The 24,427-nt window shown below is 44.5% G+C and overlaps 1 protein-coding gene across 3 annotated transcripts in view; it reads left to right on the top strand.

Annotated features, from left to right (window-relative positions):
* The window catches only part of atxn7l1 (ataxin 7-like 1), a 31,849-nt gene extending 7,422 nt beyond the window's left edge, over positions 1-24,427 (top strand). For all 3 annotated transcript variants that reach the window (XM_046297487.1, XM_046297489.1, XM_046297488.1), the window contains 8 exons: positions 7,759-7,948; positions 8,185-8,597; positions 10,663-10,745; positions 10,946-11,190; positions 11,668-11,890; positions 19,928-20,049; positions 20,413-21,097; positions 21,340-24,427. In XM_046297487.1, the coding sequence (XP_046153443.1) occupies positions 7,759-7,948; positions 8,185-8,597; positions 10,663-10,745; positions 10,946-11,190; positions 11,668-11,890; positions 19,928-20,049; positions 20,413-21,097; positions 21,340-21,357 (1,979 nt within the window). In that variant the 3' untranslated portion in view covers positions 21,358-24,427. The remainder of the gene's footprint in view (positions 1-7,758; positions 7,949-8,184; positions 8,598-10,662; positions 10,746-10,945; positions 11,191-11,667; positions 11,891-19,927; positions 20,050-20,412; positions 21,098-21,339) is intronic.

Genomic DNA, 24,427 nt, shown 5'->3' with positions numbered 1-24,427 from the left:
AAACAAGCAAGATTGCTGGCTCTCACAGACCTGTAACTTCTTCTTTAAGAGGCTCCTCTGTCCTCCACTCGTTACCTGTATTAATGGCACCTGTCCACAACCTCAAACAGTCACACTCCAAACTCCACTATGGCCAAGACCAAATAGCTGTCAAAGGACACCAGAAACAAAATTGTAGACCTGCACCAGGCTGGGAAGACTGAATCTGCAATAGGTAAGCAGCTTGGTTTGAAGAAATCAACTGTGGGAGCAATTATTAGGGAAAGGAAGACATACAAGACCACTGATAATCCCCCTCGATCTGGGGCTCCACGCAATATCTCACCACGAGGGGTCAAAATGATCACAAGAACGGTGAGCAAAAATCTCAGAACCACACGGGGGGACCTAGTGAATGACCTGCAGAGAATTGGGACCAAAGTAACAAAGCCTATCATCAGTAACACACTACGCCGCCAGGGACTCAAATCCTGCAGTGCCAGACGTGTCCCCCTGCTTAAACCAGTACATGTCCAGGCCCGTCTGAAGTTTGCTAGAGAGCATTTGGACGATCCAGAAGAAGATTGGGAGAATGTCATATGGTCTGATGAAACCAAAATATAATGTTTTGGTGAAAACTCAACTTGTCGTGTTTGGAGGACAAAGAATGCTGAGTTGCATCCAAAGAACAACATACCTACTGTGAAGCATGGGGGTGGAAGCATCATGCTTTGGGGCTGTTTTTCTGCAAAGGGACCAGGACGACTGATCCGTGTAAAGGAAAGAATGAATGGGGCCATGTATCGTGAGAGTTTGAGAGAGAACCTCCTTCCATCAGCAAGGGCATTGAAGATGAAATGTGGCTGGGTCTTTTAGCATGACAATGATCCCAAACACACCTCCCGGGCAACGAAGGAGTGGCTTCGTAAGAAGCATTTCAAGGTCCTGGAGTGGCCAAGCCAGTCTCCAGATCTCAACCCCATAGAACATCTTAGTGTTAGTTCGATCCCCGGGACCACCCATACGTAGAATGTATGCACACATGACTGTAAGTCGCTTTGGATAAAAGCGTCTGCTAAATGGCATATATTATTATATTATATTATCTTTGGATGGAGTTGAAAGTCTGTGTTGCCCAGCAACAGCCCCAAAACATCACTGCTCTAGAGGAGATCTGCATGTAGGAATGGGCCAATGTACCAACAACAGTGTGTGAAAACCGTGTGTGTGTGTGTGTGTGTTTGACCTCTGTCATTGCCAACAAAGGGTATATAACAAAGTATTTGGTCAATAACAAAAGTTTCTCAATACTTATCTTACACCATAATTTGCAAATAAATTCATTAAAAATCCTACAATGTGATTTTCTGGATTTTTTTCTTCTCATTTTGTCTGTCACAGTTGAAGTGTACCTATGATGAAAATTACAGGCCTCTCATCTTTTTAAGTGCGAGAACTTGCACAATTGGTGGCTGACTAAATACTTTCTTGCCCCACTGTACTCCAGAATGTTATGACGAGTGATCAGATGAATTGCAATTAATTTGAAAGTCCCTCTTTGCCATGAAATTAATGCAAATATTGCTGCCAGTATGAATGCACCGAAATCAACCATTTATCGGATCATCAAGAACTTCAAGGAGAGCAGTTCAATTGTTGTGAAGAAGGCTTCAGGGCGGCCAAGAAAGTCCAGCAAGCGCCAGGACCGTCTCCTAAAGTTGATTCAGCTGCAGGATCGGGGCACCACCAGTACAGAGCTTGCTCAGGAAGGGCAGCAGGCAGGTGTGAGAGCATCTGCACGCACAGTGAGGGGAAGACTTTTGGAGGATGGCCTGGTGTCAAGAAGGGCAGCAAAGAAGCCACTTCTCTCCAGGAAAAAATCAGGGACAGACTGATATTCTGCAGAAGGTACAGGGATTGGACTGCTGAGGACTGGGGTAAAGTCATTTTCTCTGAGGAATCCCCTTTGCGATTGTTTGTGGCATCCAGAAAAAAGCTTGTCTGGAGAAGACAAGGTGAGCACTACCATCAGTCCTGTGTCATGCCAACAGTAAAGCATCATGAGACCATTCATGCGTGGGGTTGCTTCTCAGCCAACTGGGCTCACTCACAATTTTGCCCTTTAACACAGCCATGAATAAAGAATGGTACCAACACCTCCTCCGAGAGCAACTTCTCCCAACCATCCAGGAACAGTTTGGTGACGAACAATGCCTTTTCCAGCATGATGGAGCACCTTGCCATAAGGCAAAAGTGATAACTAAGTGGCTCTGGGAACAAAACATCCATATTTTGGGTCCATGGCCAGGAAACTCCCCAGACCTTAATCCCATTGAGAACTTGTGGTCAATCCTCAAGAGATGGGTGGACAAACAAAACCCCACAAATTCTGACAAACTCCAAGCATTGATTATGCAAGAATGGGCTGCCATCAGTCAGGATGTGGCCCAGAAGTTAATTGACAGCATGCCACGGCAGACTGCAGAGGTCTTGAAAAAAAAGGGTTAACATTGCAAATATTGACTCTTTGCATCAACTTCATGTAATTGTCAATAAAAGCCTTTGACACGTATGAAATGCTTGTAATTATACTTCAGTATTCCATAGTAACATCTGACACAAATATCTAAAGACACTGAAGCAGCAAACTTTGTGGAAATTAATATTTGTCATTCTCTCAACTTTTGGCCATGACTACAGTACCGGTCTAAAGTTTGTACACACCTACTCATTCCAGGATTTTTCTTTCTTTGGACTATTTTCTACACTGTAGAATAAGACATCAAAACAATATAATAATACATATGGAAAAAAAGCTGTTAAACAAATCTAAATATATTTTATATTTGAGATTCTTCCAAGTATCCAACATTTGCCTTGATGACAGCTTTGCACACTCTTGGCATTCTCGCAACCAGCTTCATGAGGTAGTCACCTGGAATGCATTTCAATTAACAGGTGTGCCATAATTTGTGGTATTTATTTCATTAACGCTTTTGAGCCATCAGCTGTGTTATTACAAGGTAGTGGTGGTATACAGAAGCTAACCCTATTTGGCAAAATATCAAGTCCATATTATGGCAACAGCAGCTCAAATAAGCAAAGAGAAACAACAGTCCATTATTTTAAGACATGAAGGTCAGTCAATACTAAAAATGTCAAGAAACTTTGAAAGTTTCTTCAAGTGCAGTCACAAAAACCATCAAGTGCTATGATGACACTGGGCCTCATGAGGACCTCCACAGGAAAAGAAGCCCCAGAGTTACCTCTGCTCCAGAGGATAAGTTCATTAGATTTACCAGCCTCAGAAATTGCACCCCAAATAAATGCTTCAGAGTTCAAGTAACAGACACATCTCAACATCAACTGTTCAGAGGAGACTACGTGAATCAGGCCTTCATGGTCGAATTGCTGCAAAGAAACCACTACTAAAGGACACCAATAAGAAGAGGCTTGCTTGGGCCAAGAAATTTGAGCAATGGACATTGGACTGGTGGGAATCTGTCCTTTTGGTCTGATGAGTCCAAATTTGAGATTTTGGGTTCCAATTGCCATGTCTTTGAGATGCAGAGTTGGTGAACGGATGATCTCCGTTCCTACCGTGAAGCATGGAGGAGGAGGTGTGGGGGTGCTTTGCTGGTGACACTGTCTGTGATTTATTTAGAATTTAAGGCACACTTAACCAGCATGGCTTCCACAGTATTCTGCAGCGATACGCCATCCCATCTGGTTTACGCTTAGTGGGACTATCATTTGTTTTTCAACAGGACAATGACCCAACACACCTCCAGGCTGTGTAAGGGCTATTCGACCAAGAACGAGAGAGATTGAATGCTGCATCAGATGACCTGGCCTCCACAATCCCCCGACCTCAACCCAATTTAGATGGTTTTGGATGAGTTGGACCGCAGAGTGAAGGAAAAGCAGCCAACAAGTGCTCAGCATAGGTGAAGCTGGTTTTGAGAGTGCCAAGAGTGTGCAAAGCTGTCACGGCAAACGTTGAAAACGTCAATAAAATTAAAATATATTGTTTAACACTTGTTGTTGGTTTGTACATGATTCCATATGTGTTATTTCAAACAAAGAAAAACCCTTGAATGAGTAGGTGTCTAAACCTTTGACTGGTGCTGTATATTTTTATAGTAATTGTATCAAGTAATTCCCAGTGCTTTATTAATACATGTAATAGGTTACTACTATTGAAGAAATAAGCTGTTTCATTCAACATGTCCAAGCAGGGATGCATGATTTCAAGATATTTTCATGTGCAACCTAATCTAGTGATTGTCATGGATTTATTAGGATATTGTTATATTTTACTGGCAAAATAGGGCTTCAGATGTTATTTTTCATTTTATGGAGATGAATCTGTCTACATCTCTATATGCATTAGGGGACAGTTAGAAAATTACTGGGGGGTGGGGGTAACTTTTTTTTTTGCTTTGTTCCGGGCTCCTATTCGTCACACTTCATATTTTCCAAACGCCGCGAAACAACATGTTTCATTGCCCATGATGAGGCTTTTTATCAGCGTAATTGACCTCACAATAAACCCGTGTCGAGTAACTTCCATGACAGCTTTGTGGTGCTGTAATGGGAAGCTGCAGCCGCTGTGCAATCAATCGGGAGGTGGAAAGCACATGGTGCTGAAATTACGCTAATTTGAGTAATTGTAAAAATAAAATAAAAAACTTTTCACTAATTAACTAACAACGAATGCTTTGTGTTGGAGCCTATTTCTTCCTATTTAAGAAATAAGAGGTAGGCCTACCTGTTTGGCCGACAATTATACGCTATGTTTAGATTTGTCGGACAATTCCTTCAATTGTGTCACCACTCCTTCAATACCTCTGTGTCGGTCAAGGACTTTGTATGTTAAGTTAAAACCATGAAGGGGGCAGGTCTATGTGAGGGTATACCATAGCCTACTTTGTTAAAGAAAATTGCAAAAAGCCTACCCCTTTGTTTAGTTTAAGATTTTGAAGAAGTCAAAACTGATCTTTAACAGTGCTTTCCTCTGATGCTAGAAACGAGCCACAAAATGCACGAGAAAGACGAGACTCTTGGGTATGGGAATATCTTCCGTTTGCCTCTGATATTCAGAGGCTGAGCTACGAATTTCTATAGCCTCAAAGTCAAAAAATGTACTTTGCTAGGGAGGTAATCGAGTAGGCCTACAATGTGTAACTCTCTTGCTATCAATTGAGCTATTCACTTTTTGTACAAGAGAAGGAGTTTAAACCCAGGCAGCTTTTAAGGATGCACTTGTAACTAGGGTTGGGCGATATTATGATAGTATCGTCTATCGAGGATGATCGACAGCCATTGTCTATGGTGACGACGACATAATGTGACAGACGATGCCTAACCTATTTCAACTTGACTGGCCGTTTTAAAGAGAGAAGCGGAGTCCGGTGGTGCAGGGCAGTGCGTAGGTGACATTCCGAGGAAACTGTCTATATTCCTATTTGCTGTAGTCTATTTCAATTAATACCTTATATTTACAGAATGAAAGAGAACAATGAAGACATCGCCTAGTTTCACCAAAGCGCGCTAAATGTCCAGTCAGAAAATGTGATTATTTTTTCTCTCTCTCCAATAGTGGATGATTTCTCCCACCCCGCTATTTCATGTTCAAGCAATTCATATATCTAACAGAGTTCTAGGCTATCTCAAAGTTTTACGTTTAAAAAAAAAAAACTACAAATATGGTAGGCCTAAGGTAATAATGAGAGGGATACAGTGCCTTCAGAAAGTATTCACACCCCTTGACTTTTTCCACATTTTGTTGTTACAAAGTGGAATTAAAATGGGTTTAATTGTCTACAACAAATAGCCTGTCAACGTGGAAGAAAAATGTGAACATTTGTTTAAAAAAAAAAATATGATGCTATCTTGATTAGATAAGTATTCAACCCGCTGACTCAATACATGTCAGAATCACCTTTGTCAGCGATTACAGATGTGAGTCTTTATGGGTAAGTCTCTAAGAGCTTTACACACATGGATTGTGCAACATTTACCAATTTTTCTTTAAAAGATTCTTCAAGCGCTGTCAAGTTGACAAACATTTTCAGGTCTTGCCATAGATTTTCAAGCATATTTAAGTCAAAACTGGAACTCGGCCACTCAGGACCTTTCACTGTTTCTTGGTAAGCAATTCCAGTGTAGATTTGGCCTTGTGATTTAGGTTATTGTCCCGCTGAAAGGTTCATTTGTCTCCCGATGTCTGGTGGAAAGCAGACTGAACCAAGTTTTCCTCTAGGATTTTGCCTGTGCGTAGCTCCATTCCGTTTATTTATTTATTTTATCATGAAAAACATCTCGTTCCTTAATGATTACAAGCATAACCATAACATTATGCAGCCACCACTATGCTTGAAAAAATGGTGAGTAATGTGATTTTCCCCAAACATAACTTTGTATTCAGGACAAAAAGTGAATTGCTTTGCCATATGTTTTGCAGTATTTAGTGCCTTGTTGTGAAGAGGATGCATAATTTTTGGAATATTTGTATTGTGTACAGGTTTCCTTCTTTTCACTCTGTCATTTAGGTTAGTATTGTGGAGTAACTACAATGTTGTTGATCCATCCTCAGTTGATCCATCCTCAGTTTTGTCCTATCACAGCTATTAGACTCTAACTGTTTTAAAGTCGCCATTGGCCTCATGGTGAAATCCCTGAGTGGTTTCCTTCCTCTCTGGCAACTGAGTTAGGAAAGACACCTGTATCTTTGAAGTGACTGGGTGTATTGATACACCATCCAAAGTGTAATTTAATAACTTCACCATCAACAAAGGGATATTTAATGTCTGCTTTTTTTTTTGCTCATCTACCAATAGGTGCCCCTTTTTTTTTGTCAGGCATTGGAAAATCTCCCTGGTCTTTGTGGTTGAATCTGTGTTTGAAATTCACTGCTCGACTGAGGGACCTTGCAGATAATTGTATGTGTGGGGTACAGAGATGAGGTAGTCATTCAGAAATCATGTTAAACACTGTTATTGCACACAGAGTGAGTTCATGACACTTGTTATTATGTTCACTCCTGAATGTATTTAGTCTTGCCATAACAAAGGGTTAAATAATTATTGACTCAAGACATTTCAGCTTTTCACATTTAATTCATTTGTAAACATTTTGCTAAATATTATTCCACTTTGACATTATGTTGTGTAGGCCAGTGTCAATTTTTGTTACATTTTAATCCATGTTAAATTCAGGCTGTAACCCAACAAAATGATTTCTATAAAAAGCTGAGACTCTCTTCAACATGGACAACCGTAATTGCTTCTAAAGCTGTGTTGTTCCTGCAATTGGATTTTGAAATGTTTTACAATCGGAAAACACTTTTTTTTTCTGGAGAGGAAAGTGGCTTGCTCATCACGTCATAGGTCCCAGTGAAACAGACACTTACATTATAGGAATCATGAGTATAATGTACTTTACTGTATAATGTACTTTACTGTTTGACCAAATTGTGCTTTTAGCTGCCCAACAAAAGAGGAAGGTTTGAGTGAGTGACAGTGTAGAATGTGCGACTCGCACCGATGCGACGACTAGTAAAGGTCAACCTGTACAGCCTAGTCAAATGGAGCCATGGATCACTTGCAAACATCACAGATCCATTGTGTGAATAACTGACTAGTCCGTGATCTACAGCGTTAAGACGTTCTCATGGTGCTGGGTGTTTACAAGATGTGTTCTCGCTGTGTATGTTCAGTCTGTATTTCTCCTGACCCTCTTTGTGTGTGTGTGTGTGTGTGTGTGTGTGTCTCTCAGAGCGTCGGCACGGCTCCCCATGTCCCTCCAGAGGTCCAGTGGCCTCTGTGAAGCCCAATGTGGCAGTGTCCCCCACCCCGGGTCCTTCTCCCCCTCTGCCCTTCAGGGTCCCCAGAGACGACCCGCACTCCCGCTTCAACAAGGCCCCGCTCGCTGTCTACCCTCCCAAGGGTGTCCGCAGTAAGACATGGTGAGTACACACACTGGCCAAATCTTGTGAACATCCAGAATTTTACTGCATTGAATTTCCTGCATTGAATTTCTTGCATTGAACCCTGTCATGGTTATTATTAATTATTATTAATTTATTTAAATTTTTAAAAAATCCTGAACTTTCCACTCAATCAATTAGCACCCCCCCCTCTCTCTCTCTCATCCCTCTCTCTTGCTTTATCTGTCGCTCCATCCCTCTTTCTCTCTCTCCAGTGTGTCGTTGCCAGTAGTGAGTCTGGAGAAGATGCCATGTCTGGGCCGGGCAGAGAGCGGAACACATGTCAGAGGCCACTGCTTTTCTTCCTCCCCCTCCTGCTCCTCTCCCTCCTCCCTCAAACCCTCCCTGACCCCCCCAGCTCCCCTCAGGGGGTCTCAGGAAATGCTGGTGAACGGTCGTGGCCCCACCGCCCCTTGCTCCTCCACACCCCCCTCGGTGGACCGCCGGCCCAGCCCGGCACGCTTTCCCGTGGATAAACGGCCCTCTAGCCTCTCCCCCCTGGACCACCGCAGACCCTCCGCCTCCCACTCCCACTCCCTCTCCCCTCGGACCCCTGCAACCCCATGCCCCCTGGACAGGAAACAGCAGAATGGAACCAAGACCCCCAGGCCTCACAGGAGACTGTCAGGTGAGAACATAGTCTAACCACAGATCTAGGATCAGTTTACCCTACTCCCAATCCTACCTTTTTAATCATTATCATGGTCCTGTGTGGCTCAGTTGGTGGAATGGTGCTTGCGACGCCAGTGATCATGGATTTGATTCCCGCTGGGGCCACCCACACGGAAATTGTATTAATGCATGATGTTAGTTGCTTTTTGGATAAAAGCGTCTGCTAAATGGCATACATTATATCTACAGTATTATAATCAGGGATCAAAACTGACCAGAGGTCAGCCAACTTCATCCTCCTCCAAGGTGAATAGATACAACGACCGATGGAGAGAACATACAATGTATTAATGTACCTTTTCATCTGGTATGCAATGTGTATCAGCTTAAACTCTTCCACCAGGATTGTGCACCATAAAAGGTCTTGGTATAAATATATATATATATATATATTTTTAAATGTTACCTTTATTTAACCAGGCAAGTCAGTTAAGAACAAATTCTTATTTTCAATGACGGCCTAGGAACAGTGGGTTAACTTCCTGTTCAGGGGCAGAACGACAGATTTGTACCTTGTCGGCTAAGCACCATAAAAGGTCTTGGTATAAATATATATATATATATATATATTTTTAAATGTTACCTTTATTTAACCAGGCAAGTCAGTTAAGAACAAATTCTTATTTTCAATGACGGCCTAGGAACAGTGGGTTAACTTCCTGTTCAGGGGCAGAACGACAGATTTGTACCTTGTCGGCTCGGGGGTTTGAACTTGCAACCTTCCGGTTACTAGTCTAGCGCTCTAACCACTAGGCTACCCTGCCGCCCCAGGGCGACACTTGGAAATATGTTTCCAAGTGTACAAGTCCTCCATATTCCTTATCTCCCCTAACCTTTGAAAGCTGCCCAGTCATGGGAGTGATGGGGCATGAACAGATTCATCTGATGGGTTAGGAACTCTGCATGGGTGGGGGCTGTTTTGAAAGAAGAGAGACTGGAGGCTGTTGCTCAACACTAATCCTATGCACTGGGGCCTTGCTAATTCTACTGTGGAGGAGACTTCCCTCGTACCTCTCTCTCCAGCTCTCCTATGTCTTTGTTCTCTCTCTCTCTCTCTCTCTCTCTCTCTCTCTCTCTCTCTCTCTCTCTCTCGCTCTCTCTCTCTCGCGCTCTCTCGCTCTCTCGCTCTCTCGCTCTCTCGCTCTCTCTCTCTCTCTCGCGCGCTCTCGCTCTCGCTCTCTCTTTCTCTCTCACTCTCTCTCTCTCTCGCTCTCTCTCTCTCTCGCTCTCTTTCACTCTCTCTCTCTCTTGCGCTCTCTTTCTCTCTCTCTCTCTCTCTCTTTCTCTCTCTCTCTCTCTTTCTTTCTCTCTCTCTCTCTCTCTCTCTCTCTTCTCTCCTCTCTCTCCTTTCTTTCCGCTCTTCCTTTACTCTTCTCTCCTGTCTCTTGTCCCAGTCTCTCTCTCTCTCTCGTCCCAGTCTCTCCGTATGTTGTTGTCTCTGTTCTGTGCGTCCCTCCGACTCTATGATTTAGAAGTAAGTGTAATTCATGAGCTACTGCTGCCAAGGCGTCTGCTCCTTAAAAACCTTCCCACCGCTTGGGACTCCCAACTGGCCTCATCTACTCTCATCTCCTAAACACATACTCCTGAGAGAGAGACACACACTTCTCATCTCCCACACAAGCGGTAACACACACGCACTAACACACACACACACACACGGACACTTTTCATCTCCCGCATACTCACATACACTCATCTCCCAAACACACACACACACACACTCCCAACCACTCCCACAACTCAGACTACCTAGCTAGATTATAGAGATGACATGTGGAAGATTACAGGGACAATTGAAGTGTTTAACTCAGGGGGAAAACTTCTCAGGAGAATTTGGGAAGTTTCAGTCGAACAACAGTCTACTGTAGGTCCTATAACACCACTTTGTAAGACACTTCTCTCCTGTCATTCACAATATATTGGCAAAAGATGTCTTCGTGGTACTCCGGAAGACAAAATTCTGAAATCAGCCGTGATGACCTGGTTTGTTTTTTTCTCTCTCCGTCTGGTGTTTACAGGGAGGGTGTTTGACCCGAACAAGCACTGTGGAGTCCAGGACCCGGAGAGCAAACGGTCCTGCACGCGATCACTCACCTGCAAGGTGAGACACACTGACCTCTAACCTCACTTCCCATTGGCTACACAGCTTATTCTGACCACCAGTTCACATTACTTTATTTTACCTAGTGTGCTTTATTTTCCTTGATACCAGGGAAAGCTACATTTGAAGTCTCATTTAAATGTGATTTTATTGCCCTCTTATGCCCACTTGTCTTTGTTATTATATTGTGTGTGTTCCAGACTCACTCCCTGATCCACCGGCGGGCCGTCCCAGGCAGGCAGAAAGAGTTTGATATCCTCCTGGCAGAACACAAGGGCAGAGCGAAGGAGAAAGAGAAGGAGGGAGGGCAGAGGAGGGAGTCACAGGGGGGCAGTCAGAGCAGCCCTGCCAATGACACTACCCCCTCCACCCTGCCCCCCCACTGCCACAATGGCAGAACAGTCTCCACTCTCAAACTGCGGCTGGCTAATGCACACATACCCAGGTAGGGGGCAGCACTGAGGCCAACGTCAATGTATAGCTTCTATTCATTCAATGGAATCGTATACTTGTTATGGATATTTGTTCAATAAAGATGCTGTGTTTGCTTCTCAGGAACATTAGACCGAAGTTAGACCAAAGTTGCATATTTGCAATACATTGTACTGTACTGTTGGAGCTAGTAACATAAGCATTTTGCTGCACCTGCTATAACGCCTGCAAATCTGTGTACGCAACCAATGAACTTTGATTGGATTCTTTTTTTAATCACTCAGTTCAAACTCACACCACTAGGGGGTGATGTAAGCTACTGTTGATAGAAGAATCCAGAATTCAAATGAAACAAGGGGATTTTGACACTTGTTCGTTTTGTAGGTCATGTTAGTGTCAAGTTCTAAAAATGTTCTACCTTTCAACATTTCTCCTCTTTCTTTCTCTCTTTTCTCTCTTTTTCTCTCTCTCTCTCCCCCTCTGTGTGCAGGGTACCAGGTGGTGGGGGTGCTGCTGTCCTATCCTCCACCCCCGTCCCTCCAGACTCGACCCAGGACCCCCCAGCCCCTGTCTGGCAGAGGGCAGGAGAGGACAGGGACGGTCGTTTGTCCAGTTATGAGGGCGACCCAGGAACACCGGAGGACCCTGACAGAGACATAGACGGAGACCGACCATCCTGCCACTACTCCCCTCACCACCCTCGACCGCTGGGGGTATGTACCTTTAGCCTTTTAACAGACGCTCTTTTCCAGGGTCACTTACAGGAGAAATGTAGGTTAAATGCGTTGTATACACAACATTTAACATTTAAGGTAGCTATGTGCAAAAATATGTATAATTAGTACAAAGGGTGTGTAAGAAATTGCTACATTTCAGCTGCTTCTAAAATATCTGTAAACCTAATAAAGGACTTGTAAATCCTTTATAAAACGTTCCCTTATCTGTCTAACACCCCGACTGAAATCAACCCTACGCCCCTTCCCTAGAGCTAGGAAGATAAACAGAAAACTACCGACTTGGACATTGCCCTCTTACCGGCGCATTTTGGTTACATCTGTAATTTTCGGTGAATATGCTACACAACGTTACTTTGGATGTTTTTATTTTCTATTTATTTAAATTCTCCCCAATTTCGTGGTATCCAATTGTTTAGTAGCTACTATCTTGTCTCATTGCAACAACTCCCGCACGGGCTCGGGAGAGACAAAGGGTGAAAGTCATGCGTCCTCCGATACACAACCCAACCAAGCCGCACTGCGTGCATCCAACCCGGAAGCCAGCTGCACCAACGTGTCGGAGGAAACACTGTGCACCTGGCAACCTTGGTTAGCGCGCACTGCGCTCGGCCCGCCACGGGAGTCGCTGGTGCGCGCGCTGAGACAAGGACATCCCTACCTGTCAAGCCCTCCCTAACCCGGACGATGCTAGGCCAATTGTGCGTCTCCCCACGGACCTCCCGGTCGCGGCCGGTTACGACAGAGCCTGGGCGCAAACCCAGAGTCTCTGGTGGCACAGCTGGCGCTGTAGTTTATTATTTAAAAAAATATATATATATCACCTTTATTTAACTAGGCAAGTGATGGCCAGCCCTGGCCAAACCCAGACGACGCTGGACCAAATTTGGCCGCCCTATGTGACTCCCAATCATGGCCGGTTGTGATACAGCCTGGATGGAACCAGGGACTGTAGTGATGCCTCTTGCACTGGGATGCAGTGCCTTAGACCATTGTGCCACTCAGTACGGTGACATGGCAATAGCTCCTCAGTCATTACTAAGGCATAGCCCTATAGTATTATCATCAGGCATGCCGGCTGAGGTTTCCACAATATTGCTTACACAATCAAATCTCTACAGTGTGTGTGTGTGTGTGTGTGTGCAATAAATTGACCCATTTTGCTCGATAACGATAAGTACACAGTCACTTTCCATTAGTGGCAGGGGTCTCGACTTTGCCAGTGCCAAGACCGACATGAAAGTTAGCTACAATGTTTCATCTAACATGTTCAGTGAATGCATGAGGGGTATTTTGATGTGCAACCGGTCAAAATAGGATCCAGAATGATCAGATTTCTTCTTCTTCTTATTTATTTATTATTTATAGATTATTTATAGATTATTTATAGATTATTTATAGATTATTTGGCCTGCATCTTTTTTTTTTGTTGGTGCATATTGCCCTCGTTAATATGACACATAATTCACCACCTGAGGAAGTAAGAAGTCAAAACACACATTGCTAACCCTAATTATATGACATTGTTGCTAGATGGCCATGTAACGGACCTAACAGTAAATGTAATGCCTCAACAAAAACTCTCCATTGGCAGGCATCTATAGACGACTTGATGTATTGACTGCAAACGGCACGATCCGTCGGCGCATCATCTCAATCACATACTCTGTCTGCAAAGTGCTGTTATTTCCTCAATGTTGAGTGCTGAGGAACAAATATGCTCACATAAAGCTGAGAATGTCCTTTTTTTTAACAACGGCAAAATACGTTTTTAAAAACTTTGTTTTCCCCAAAAATGACATTTTGAAATGTTGATGAGTGGCTGTATGCCTGTGCTTATCAGAAAGCACCTGTCCATTGACTTGGTGGGGAAAGGGAGTGAAACTGGGTAGCGAAAACAGGGACTAGGAAGAGACTGTACTTTCATTGCAGAAAGCACGTTAACGGACATTACTGTTGACAAAATAATGTTTTTAGAACAAAAACATCCAAAGAAGGGCCTCCCGGGTGGCGCAGTGGTTAAGGGTGGCGCAGTGGTTAAGGGTGGCGCAGTGGTTAAGGGTGGCGCAGTGGTTAAGGGTGGCGCAGTGGTTAAGGGTGGCGCAGTGGTTAAGGGTGGCGCAGTGGTTAAGGGCGCTGTACTGCTGTACTGATAACCGATCGCTGCAGCTGTACATAGTCCATCGGTAAATAGCCCACCCAATTTACCTACCTCATCCCCATACTGTTTATATTTATTTACTTTTCTGCTTTTTTGCACACCAGTATCTCTACCTGTACATGACCATCTGATCATTTATCAGTGTTAATCTGCTAAATTGTAACTATTCGCCTACCTCCTCATGCCTTTTGCACACAATGTATATAGATTCCTTTTTTTCCTTTTTTCCTACTGTGTTATTGACTTGTTTATTGTTTACTCCATGTGTAACTCTGTGTTGTTGTCTGTTCACACTGCTATGCTTTATCTTGGCCAGGTCGCAGTTGTAAATGAGAACTTGTTCTCAACTAGCCTACCTGGTTAAATAAAGGTTCCATTTAAAAATGTGAAAAAGTAGGAGTGTAACGATACGCATATTTGTACTGAACCGTTTGGTACGGGGACCTCAGTTCGGTCCGCACTGTGAACACGAATGAATACATACAAATGTGACAAAATGTAAACACTAAACCTATAGGCTATCAAATCAAATTTTATTGGTCACATACACATGGTTAGCAGATGTTAACCTCTTGCTCCCACCTGGCACGCAGGCGTCCCATCTAGACATCTGGAAATGCAAATGCGCTACGCTAAATGCTAATAGTACTAGTTAAAACTCAAACGTTCATTAAAATACACATGCAGGGTATTGAATTAAAGCTACACTCGTTGTGAATCCAGGCAACAAGTCAGATTTTCAAAATGCTTTTCGGCGAAAGCATGAGAAGCTATTATCTGATAGCATGTAACACCCCAAAAGACCCGCAGGGGACGTAAACAAAATAATTAGCGTAGTCGGCGCTACACAAACCGCACAAATAAAATATAAAACATTCATTACCTTTGACCATCTTCATTGTTGGCACTCCTAGATGTCCCATAATCACTATTGGGTCTTTTTTTTCAGATTAAATCGGTCCATATATAGCCTAGATATCGATCTATGAAGACTGTGTGATAAACTGAAAAAAATAGCGTCTTGTAACGTCATTTTTAAAAATTAAAAAAGTCGACGATAAACTTTCACAAAACACTTCAAAATACTTTTGTAATGCAACTTTAGGTATTAGTAAACGTTAATAAGGGATCAAATTGATCACGAGGCGATGTGTATTCTATAGGGGTATGTCTGGAAATAATGTCCGGGTAAATCTCAACCAAAATATCCGGTCCGAGACCTGAAGAAATCGGCTGTCTCTTCTTCGTTTGACCAAGAAAAAAAGCCTAGGCAAATGACAAGACTGTTGACATCGTGTGGAAGCTGTAGGAATTGCAATCTCGGCTCCAGGTAATTTGCTTTCCCATAGACAATTCATGCAAGTGGCGCATTGATATATTTTCCCATTTTCAGTGATCAGATTTTCCTGCGCTTTTCGATGAAACGCACGTTCTGTTATAGTCACAGCCGTGATTTAACCAGTTTTATAAACGTCTGAGTGTTTTCTATCCACACATACTAATCATATGCATATACTATATTCCTGGCATGAGCAGCAGGGCGCTGAAATGTTGCGCGATTGTTCTAAAAAGTAGGGGGTAGGAGTAACCGGTTAATGCGAGTGTAGCGAAATGCTTGTGCTTCTAGTTCCGACCTTGCAGTAATATCTAACAAGTAATCTAACAATTCCCCAAAAACTATCTTATACACAAGTGTAAAGGAATGAATAAGCATATGTACATAAAAATATATGGATGAGCGATGGCCGAACAGCATAGGCAAGATGCAGTAGATGGTATAGAGTACAGTATATAGATATGAGATGAGTAGTGTAGGATATGTAAACATTATATAAAGTGGCATAGTTTTAAAGTGACTAGTGATACATTTATTACATCCAATGTTTTATTATTAAAGTGGCTGGAGTTGAGTCAGTGTGTTGGCAGCAGCCACTCAATGTTAGTGTTGGTTGTTTAACAGTCTGATGGCCTTGAGATAGAAGCTGTTTTTCAGTCTCTCGGTCCTATCTTTGATGCACTTGTACTGACCTCGCCTTCTGGATGATAGCGGGGTGAACAGGCAGTGGCTCGGGTGGTTGTTGTCCTTGATGATCATTTTGTCCTTCCTGTGACATCGGGTGGTGTATGTGTCCTGGAGGGCAGGTAGTTTGCCCCCGGTGATGCGTTGTGCAGACCTCACTACCCTCTGGAGAGCCTTACCGTTGTGGGAGGAGCAGTTGCCGTACCAGGCGGTGATACAGCCCGATGGGATGCTCTTGATTGTGCAATCTGTAAAAGTTTGAGTGTTTTTGATGACGAGCCGAATTTCTTCAGCCTCCTGAGGTTGAAGATGCGCTGTTGCGCCTTTTTCACCATGCTGTCTGTGTGGGGGGACCATTTCAGTTTGTCCGTGATGTGTACGCCGAGGAACTTAAAACTTTCCATCTTCTCCACTATTGTCCCGTCGATGTGGATAGGGGGATGCTCCCTCTGCTGTTTCCTGAATTCCACGATAATCTCCTTTGTTTTGTTGATGTTGAGTGTGAGGTTATTTTCCTGACACCACACTCCGAGGGCCCTCACCTCCTCTCTGTTGGCCGTCTGGTCGTTGTTGGTAATGAAAACCTACCACTGTAGTGTTGTCCGCAAACTTGATGATTGAGTTGGAGGAGTGCATGGCCATGCAATCATGGGTGAACAGGGAGTACAGGAGAGGGCTGAGAATGCACCCTTGTGGGGCCCCAGTGTTGAGGATCAGCGGGGTGAAGATGTTGTTTCCTACCCTCACCACCTTGGGGTGGCCCGTCAGGAAGTCCAGGACCCAGTTGCACAGGGTGGGGTCGAGACCCAGGGTCTCGAGCTTAATGACGAGTTTGGAGGGTACTATGGTGTTAAATGCTGAGCTGTAGTCGATGCACAACATTCTTACATAGTTATTCCTCTTGTCCAGATGGGTTGGGGAAGGTTTTAATAGTTGCTGTGGGTACAACATCACCGATGCACTTGCTTATAAACTCGCTCACCGAATCAGGGTATTCATCAATGTTATTGTCCGACGCTATGCGGAACATATCCCAGTCCACGTGATCGCAATCTTGAAGCATGGAATCAGATTGATCGGACCAGCGTTGAACAGACCTGAGCACAGGCATTTCCTGTTTTAGTTTCTGTCTATAGGCCGTGAGCATAAAATGGAGTCGAGGTCAGATTTTCCAAAAGTAGGGCGGGGCTTTGTATGCATCGCGGAAGTTAGCGTAACAATGGTCCAGGATTCTTTCTGCCCGGGTAGCGCATTCGATATGTTGATAAAATCTTGTTTTCAGATTAGCCTTGTTAAAATCCCCAGCACAATGAATGCAGCCTCAGGATATGTGGTTTCCAGTTTACATAGAGTCCAATAAAGTTCATTCAGGGCCATCGACATGTCTGCTTGATGTGGCTGTGATTTATAATCGACGAGAATTCCCTTGGTAGATAATGCGGTTGACATTTGATTGTAAGGAATTCTAGGTCAGGTGAACAAAAGGACTTGAGTTCCTGTATGTTGTTATGATCACACCACGACTCGTTAATCATAAGGCATACCCTCCCGCCCTTCTTCTTACCAGAGAGATGTTTGTTTCTGTTGGTGCGATGCGTGAAGAAACCGGGTGGCTGTACCGACTCTGATAGCGTGTCTTGAGTGAACCATGTTTCCGTGAAACAAAGAACGTTACCATCTCTGATGTCTCTCTGGAAGGCAACCCTTGCTCAAATTTTGTCTACCTTGTTGTCAAGAGACTGGACATTGGCGAGTAGTAAACTCCGTAGCGGTGCGCGATGTGCCCGTCTACGGAGCCTGACCAGAAGACCGCTTCTCCTGCCCCTCCTGCGGCACCGTTGTTTTGGGTCACTGGCCGGGATCCGATCCATTGTCCCGGGTGGTGGTCCAAACAGAGGATTCGCTTCGGGAAAGTCGTATTCCTGGTCGTAATGTTGGTAAGTTGACGTTGCTCTTAAATCCAATCGTTCTTCCTGGCTGTATGTAATAAGACTTAAGATTTCCTGGGGTAACAGTGTAAGAAATAATACATAAAAAAAACAAAATACTGCACAGATTCCTAAGAACGCGAAACGAAGCGACCATCTCTGTTGGCGCCGGAAGATATGATACGTACGCTTTGTTTACAGGCCTACACCTCTTGAGTAAATATTAACGGGAAAAACAACATTTCAGGCTATTCCGTTAAAACAAGCTATGCGCTTGTTAATCAAAATCAAAATCTTAATTGGGGCATTTGAAAATGCTATTTTCTGAGGCGCAGCCGGGGAACTAGTTCTATGGTGGGGTCGATAAACCAGAATTGGAGGATCCTCCATCGTTTAAATCTCCCGTTTGGGAACATTTTAGCTTCCTAGTAGATTACAACAGCGATGGACATAGAGTTGTGGGTAAAACGTTAACAGTATGTCGCCACGCTCAACGAGAATAGCTTATGCAGCTGGCAACACCTCAAATATGTTGACATCACCTCAGTATACCGCATGCAAGCAGCCCTTGGGAGCAGATTCTGACCTGACCAAGAGAGAGGTAGGCTATGTTTATATTTTTTACAGTCTTCGGTTCATAGCCGCGGATATGTGCCTATTCTCGGTGGTTGAGAACAGAGGGTTTCAGAACCTCGTGATAGTGCTCGAGCCACACTACAAACTTCCCTCTTGCACCCATTTCAGCAAACAGGTAGCACCCGCTCTATATAAGCATACAAAAACCAATAGTGTTCAATGAATTGGCACTTAAGTGTCATCACATCGCATAACCCCGGAGTGGGAGATGTACCGTGCTACAGAAACGCCCCCTTTATGAGCGCCACAAGTGCGTATCTGGCACTGAAGGATGCAGTGTCATGGTGCGTTCGTTACCAAGATGGAAGTTGGAATTTGCCACTTGAACGACCCTCCAACTGGTTATTACTAGTGGGAAACTCCTGAGCTCCCACTTCTCCCGCATACTGACCTTTGACCTCACCTACTAAGGAAATGACCCCTAACGGCATTTTCAGCAGTTCAATACGACAACGAAATATTGCTTTAAAAAATAAATAATAATAAGCTATTCATGTGGATTTGGAACTGTATAATAGCTGTACTTTTAGTTTAGCCATTAGCCAATCTGCGTCTCTCAGTGAGTTCAAATCACATGAACACATCCAACTGGTGAATTCCCACCTCCCACATGGTCACAAACGCAGCGTCAGAGTGGAAACCTGAGAGGCCCGACATAACAATCCTGTCACGACAGACAATGCCAAGAACATTGTGAATGCTGAACATTGTGACGCTGTACATTGTGAATGCTGTACATTGTGTGAATGCTGAACATTTGTGAATGCTGAACATTGTGAATGCTGTACATTGTGTGAATGCTGTACATTGTGTGAATGCTGAACATTGTGAATGCGGAACATTGTGAATGCGGAACAGTGTGAATGCGGAACAGTGTGAATGCGGAACAGTGTGAATGCGGAACAGTGTGAATGCGGAACAGTGTGAATGCGGAACAGTGTGAATGCGGAACAGTGTGAATGCGGAACAGTGTGAATGCGGAACAGTGTGAATGGCATTTAATCTTCCCACTGTCCCTGAAAATCCGAACCGAACCATGACCCCTAAAAACCTCAATGCGTACTGAACCATGACCCCTAAAAACCTCAATGCGTACTGAACCATGACCCCTAAAAACCTCAATGCGTACTGAACCATGACCCCTAAAAACCTCAATGCGTACTGAACCATGGGTTTGGTGAACCGTTACACCCCTTAGCTTGAAGCCCATCCATACAGGCTGATTTGATCTCTTTTCTCCGACTGTGTTAACCCCTCCCTCCATGTTTCAGTGCTGTGCGTTCAACAGCAGGCTGATGGGGCGTGGTCACTATGTGTTTGACCGGCGGTGGGACAGGATGAGGCTGGCGTTACACTGCATGGTGGAGAAACATGTCAACGCTCAGATGTGGAGGTGAGGAGGGGGGGGGGTCTGTTGTTGTACCAGTCTAAATGATTTGTCGGCCCGTGTTCTGGGGCTCTGGGACAAACTCCAATGTATTTACATCCAGCTTAAGACTTCTGAGATGCCCTATGGAGAAAGTGGGTTCAGCTGTCTAGGGAAGACACACAGAGACTCATAGACACTATTAATAGGTGTGGAATGGCAGATGTTAGTATGACCTGGATCTGCTGAGGCTCTGGAATAGGACGTCAGCTCAAATTCTAGACAGTAATGTCTCTGAACCCCTGTAAATCTACGGGTCAGTATTTCATTATGGCTCTGGTTTTCCTAACGCGCTGCCTCTGCTTGTCTCTGTCCTCTGCTGTGTTACAGAAAGGTGCCCCTGGCTGCTGAGAGCCCTCCCTCCCCCAGCTCTCTCACCCCTCCTCCCCCCCTTTCCTCCCCCTCCTTCCCTCCCTCCACCAACGGAGCCTTCTCCCTTGGATCCTACACCACAGCCTTGCCCCAGAATGAATCAGCAGCAGGGTTGTTTGGCATCAGGGACCCCTCCCTGGCCCCTGTCTCCGCCTTAGGGAAACCACGTAACGGCACTTCCACCAAACCCATCAGGCCCCCAGGGGCCACTGGTGTCGCGGCCAAGAAGAGGAGGACCACCCTTCCATCTAGTTTTGACACTCTCAGGGGGAACAACAGCAGCTACCACACTCTGACTCCCACCCCCATGCTCAGCTCTGGCTTGCCCCCCCTTAGTGGTAGGAGAAAGACCTTAGGACACAGTGCCAGTGAGGTGGGGGTCAGGGCCGAGGACTGGTACTCCAACCCTGACCCAACCACCACCACACCCTACCCCCTCACTACGGACCACCAAAGCCCCCTGCCTCCACCCAGCCCCCTGGCCCACGGAGGAGGGGTGGATGGGAGAAAGAGGAGGAACCCCAGTGCGTACGGAGGAGGAGGGAAGCCCAGTAAGGTGACCAAAGCAGCAGCAGGGCTGGACGGCATCTTCAGGAGGAACAGCACTGGACTTCTGGCCTCAGGCCCCGAGTCACCTCGACAGGTAAACACACCTAACTAACTCACCTGGTTACTGACATGGTAGTTCACCTCACTTGACAGCTTCACGTTAGCTTGGCTCAAATACAAATAGACTGCCTCATATTTATTTTTGCTGTCACGGATTATACAGATTGATGTAGTTTCTGGATATGGGTAGAGCTTGACTGTCAACTTGTATCTTTCTCCTTTTCTTGCCTTCCCTCTGCTCTTCCTCTCCCCCTGTTTCTCTCTTTCCTCTTGCAGTCCAAGTTGCATCATTGACAATAACAGGAGAAATGGACAGAATGCTGGGCAGCTGCGTGGACTAGAATCTGTGACCTTTGACCCAATGTCAGTAACACAGGGTCCTGCACCTCTGAACAGTGACGTCACCCCGCCCACACATTGATCAGCCAATGGGCGGTTTTGCAGAGGTAGTCTCCATGAATCAAGACACTCATCATCACAAACTGCCCACTGAAAAGGGAACCTGCTTTAGTTTGGCATCTTCATCACCACTCTACATGCATTTAGACATTTGTTGTTGTAGCTTCCTGTTCCTGTGTGGTCAGGTGACCAGGAAGGAATTCCCATGTCCAAAAACTTCCTCAGACAGTCCTGTCTTGACAGCCCCAGCAGACCTCCCTTCCTCACCACACACACACCCTTCTCTCCAGCATGCCAGAGTTCAAAGTGCACTTGCTCTCCTCCTGGAGGCTACACAACAACCTGTCTGTCACACAAGGGAAGACTTCATACCGACACTTTTTCATGAAATCGCTTGCAAAATAGGAACAATTCAGGTTATCGAGGATTGTTTTTACTATTCGTCTCAAATGTTGCGACACAGAGTGTCAGGACCTACACCCTAAATGGAAAAAATGATGGTGTTGGATTTTTAAAAATGTATAATAATTTATAATTACTTCATTTTCTTACTGACCAGAGTAGAGCTACAAACGTTGAGCAAAATTATATTTGTATGTCAATTTTAAAAAGTATTATTATAATCATAGTTATTGTTGAAAATGTGTACATATATTCTATTATTTATTATTAGTCTCCCCTTACTAAAAGAACCGAAGCTATAGTGTTTTACCTGCCAGGTGACGTGTGCGCTCTTAATACGATGCTTAGTATTTTCAAGGGTCCTCTGCCGGTGGTTCTCTCGTTTCACACTTCTTCCAATGTTTCTATATGATATGTACATTACAGAAATGATGATCATCTTCTTTGAATATCGCTGGGTCCACTGCGCTGTGTTCTTCTATTCTGTCAAGGATGGACACACTACAGGGATGTCACTGACATGGGCTGCATCTCAATAGTCTTAAGTGGCATCTTCTCCTCGTCTCCTCCTTTTTTGTCTTTCCTGATCTGAAAACGACGGTGGCCTTTAGAACAAATGTGGTGGTTGCCGGACAGGAATTAAGACTTCTGTCTAGCGAGTTCTTGCGGTAGGAAGTTACTTTAGATTACTTCGATGCGTATTTCAGAACAGTGGCAGTGGTACTGTTGCATAGTGTAGGTGGGGAAGTCTGTTCAGTGTTTGCCTGAAGGTAGAATACTGCTTTTTCCGATCCTCTCTTTCGCACTTTTTCCTCATATGCCCAGGTCATTAAATCTACTTCCATTTCTATAGATATTTGCTGGCCACCAAGTATGAACTCTGGGGTGGGAGGACGCGCACAATCAAGACAATTTTTTTTGTTTTTTTGTATTTCTAATGAATTTCGAAAATGCTCTTTTGTTTTTCTTTCACTTTGAAAATGTTGACGGTTTTGTAGATCGGCAGGGGGAAAAATCCAATGTATTCCCTTTTTTTTAGAGGGAATTGTAAGACTGCAAAATGCGAAGACTGCTAGGGGTGTGTAGACTTTCACCAGGCACTGTATACATTTGTAAAGGTGTTTTGTCAACAACAGTAAATATAAAGACTAGGCCTGTATTCCTTGTGACGTCAATCCCCTCTATAAACCTGTGTAGTGTGGGCCAGGGGTACTCAACTCTGACCCTACGAGGGCCGGAGCCTTCTGGTTTTCTGTTCTACCTGATCAGTAATTGCACCCAGCTGGTGTCCCAGGTCTAAATCAGGGACTGATGGGGAAAAACAATGCATTGAAACTGGCTTTGAGGTCCAGAGATTAGGTTTGAAAGGTGTAGGCTATCTGAATCTCAAGACAGAATGTGTCTGTCACCATGGCTAAGGGAAGTCACAAACACTATCTGCCTGGTCCAGGGGGAGGTACCGTGGGGGAAGGTTTCTATGCCTGCCCGTTTTGTCTTCAGACCCTGCCTCTGCAGGAGTGCACACTCTTCCAAGTCCTTAGGCCCTCCATATTTCTATAAGTGCTCATAGGTGAAGGTATTGTCTCTTTTTCACCATCTCGGTCAGATATGCTCGCTTTCTGCAAGTGGTCAATGTCGACATGTAACTTCTTCCCAACATAGTATTAGGCTTACAGAATATCAGTTTATAACTCCCATCAATTACCAGTTACTGTTCGATCACTGAAAAATGTGTGCACTGCTCTAATGGTTAGTCCCGTCAGGAGGCAGCAATGCCCCTCTCCAGTCATTTAGGTTCACAAACGGCACGTGACTGACTAGGTAGTATTCCTGAATGTTAACTTTGCTTCTCCTCCCCTCATTATTTTCACTGAGTGTGGAGCAGCAAATATGCCATCTAGTTCAACTGCCTCAGAGGCTGACTCAAGTTTATGGGGAGTAGCAGTACACTATGGGAAGATTTCAATTGCATACGGCTCGCTTCTTCGCTCCTCGTCTCCTTCTCAAAACCCATTGGATAAGAAAGCCAAAAGTCCCGCCCATCTGACCTTCTCCTCCAATGGGTTGTGAGAATGACGGCTGGAGAGAGGACACGAGGAGAATACAATTGAGGTCTTCCCTACGTGTTGGTCTGAAATGGCACGCTGTTCCCTGTAGTGCACTACTTTTGACCAATGCCCTAATATAAGTGCCCTGGGCAAAACAAGGGCACTGTATCGGGAATACAGTGCCTAAGTAGTGCACTATAGGGAATGACGTAGACTAGTGTTTCAGTGCAGTCTCCCCGCTACTCACCCAGGACATGGATGTCTCTCTGTAAGTAAGGCCTTATTTTTGTATTCACTGTAAATAAAGCAGAACCTGGTCCTTGTCGAGATCTTACTATGAAATAGTCACTGGTTCACCTTATCAGTCTGTGGTGGCGTCCATCATGTGCTTTCTACTCCTGGGTGACTCTTTTATCCTGTTGTCACCATGGTGTTTTGAACACATTTAGATGTGTATTTTCAGGTTTGACTATGTTTTGGATTAAAAAAGGATATATAAAATGTTTTCTACCTGC

The sequence above is a fragment of the Oncorhynchus gorbuscha genome, linkage group LG14 (genome assembly GCF_021184085.1).
Source record: "Oncorhynchus gorbuscha isolate QuinsamMale2020 ecotype Even-year linkage group LG14, OgorEven_v1.0, whole genome shotgun sequence".
Lineage (NCBI taxonomy): Eukaryota > Metazoa > Chordata > Actinopteri > Salmoniformes > Salmonidae > Oncorhynchus > Oncorhynchus gorbuscha.
The sequence above is the reverse complement of the archived record's forward strand: the minus strand, read 5'-3'. Positions and strand labels throughout refer to the sequence as shown.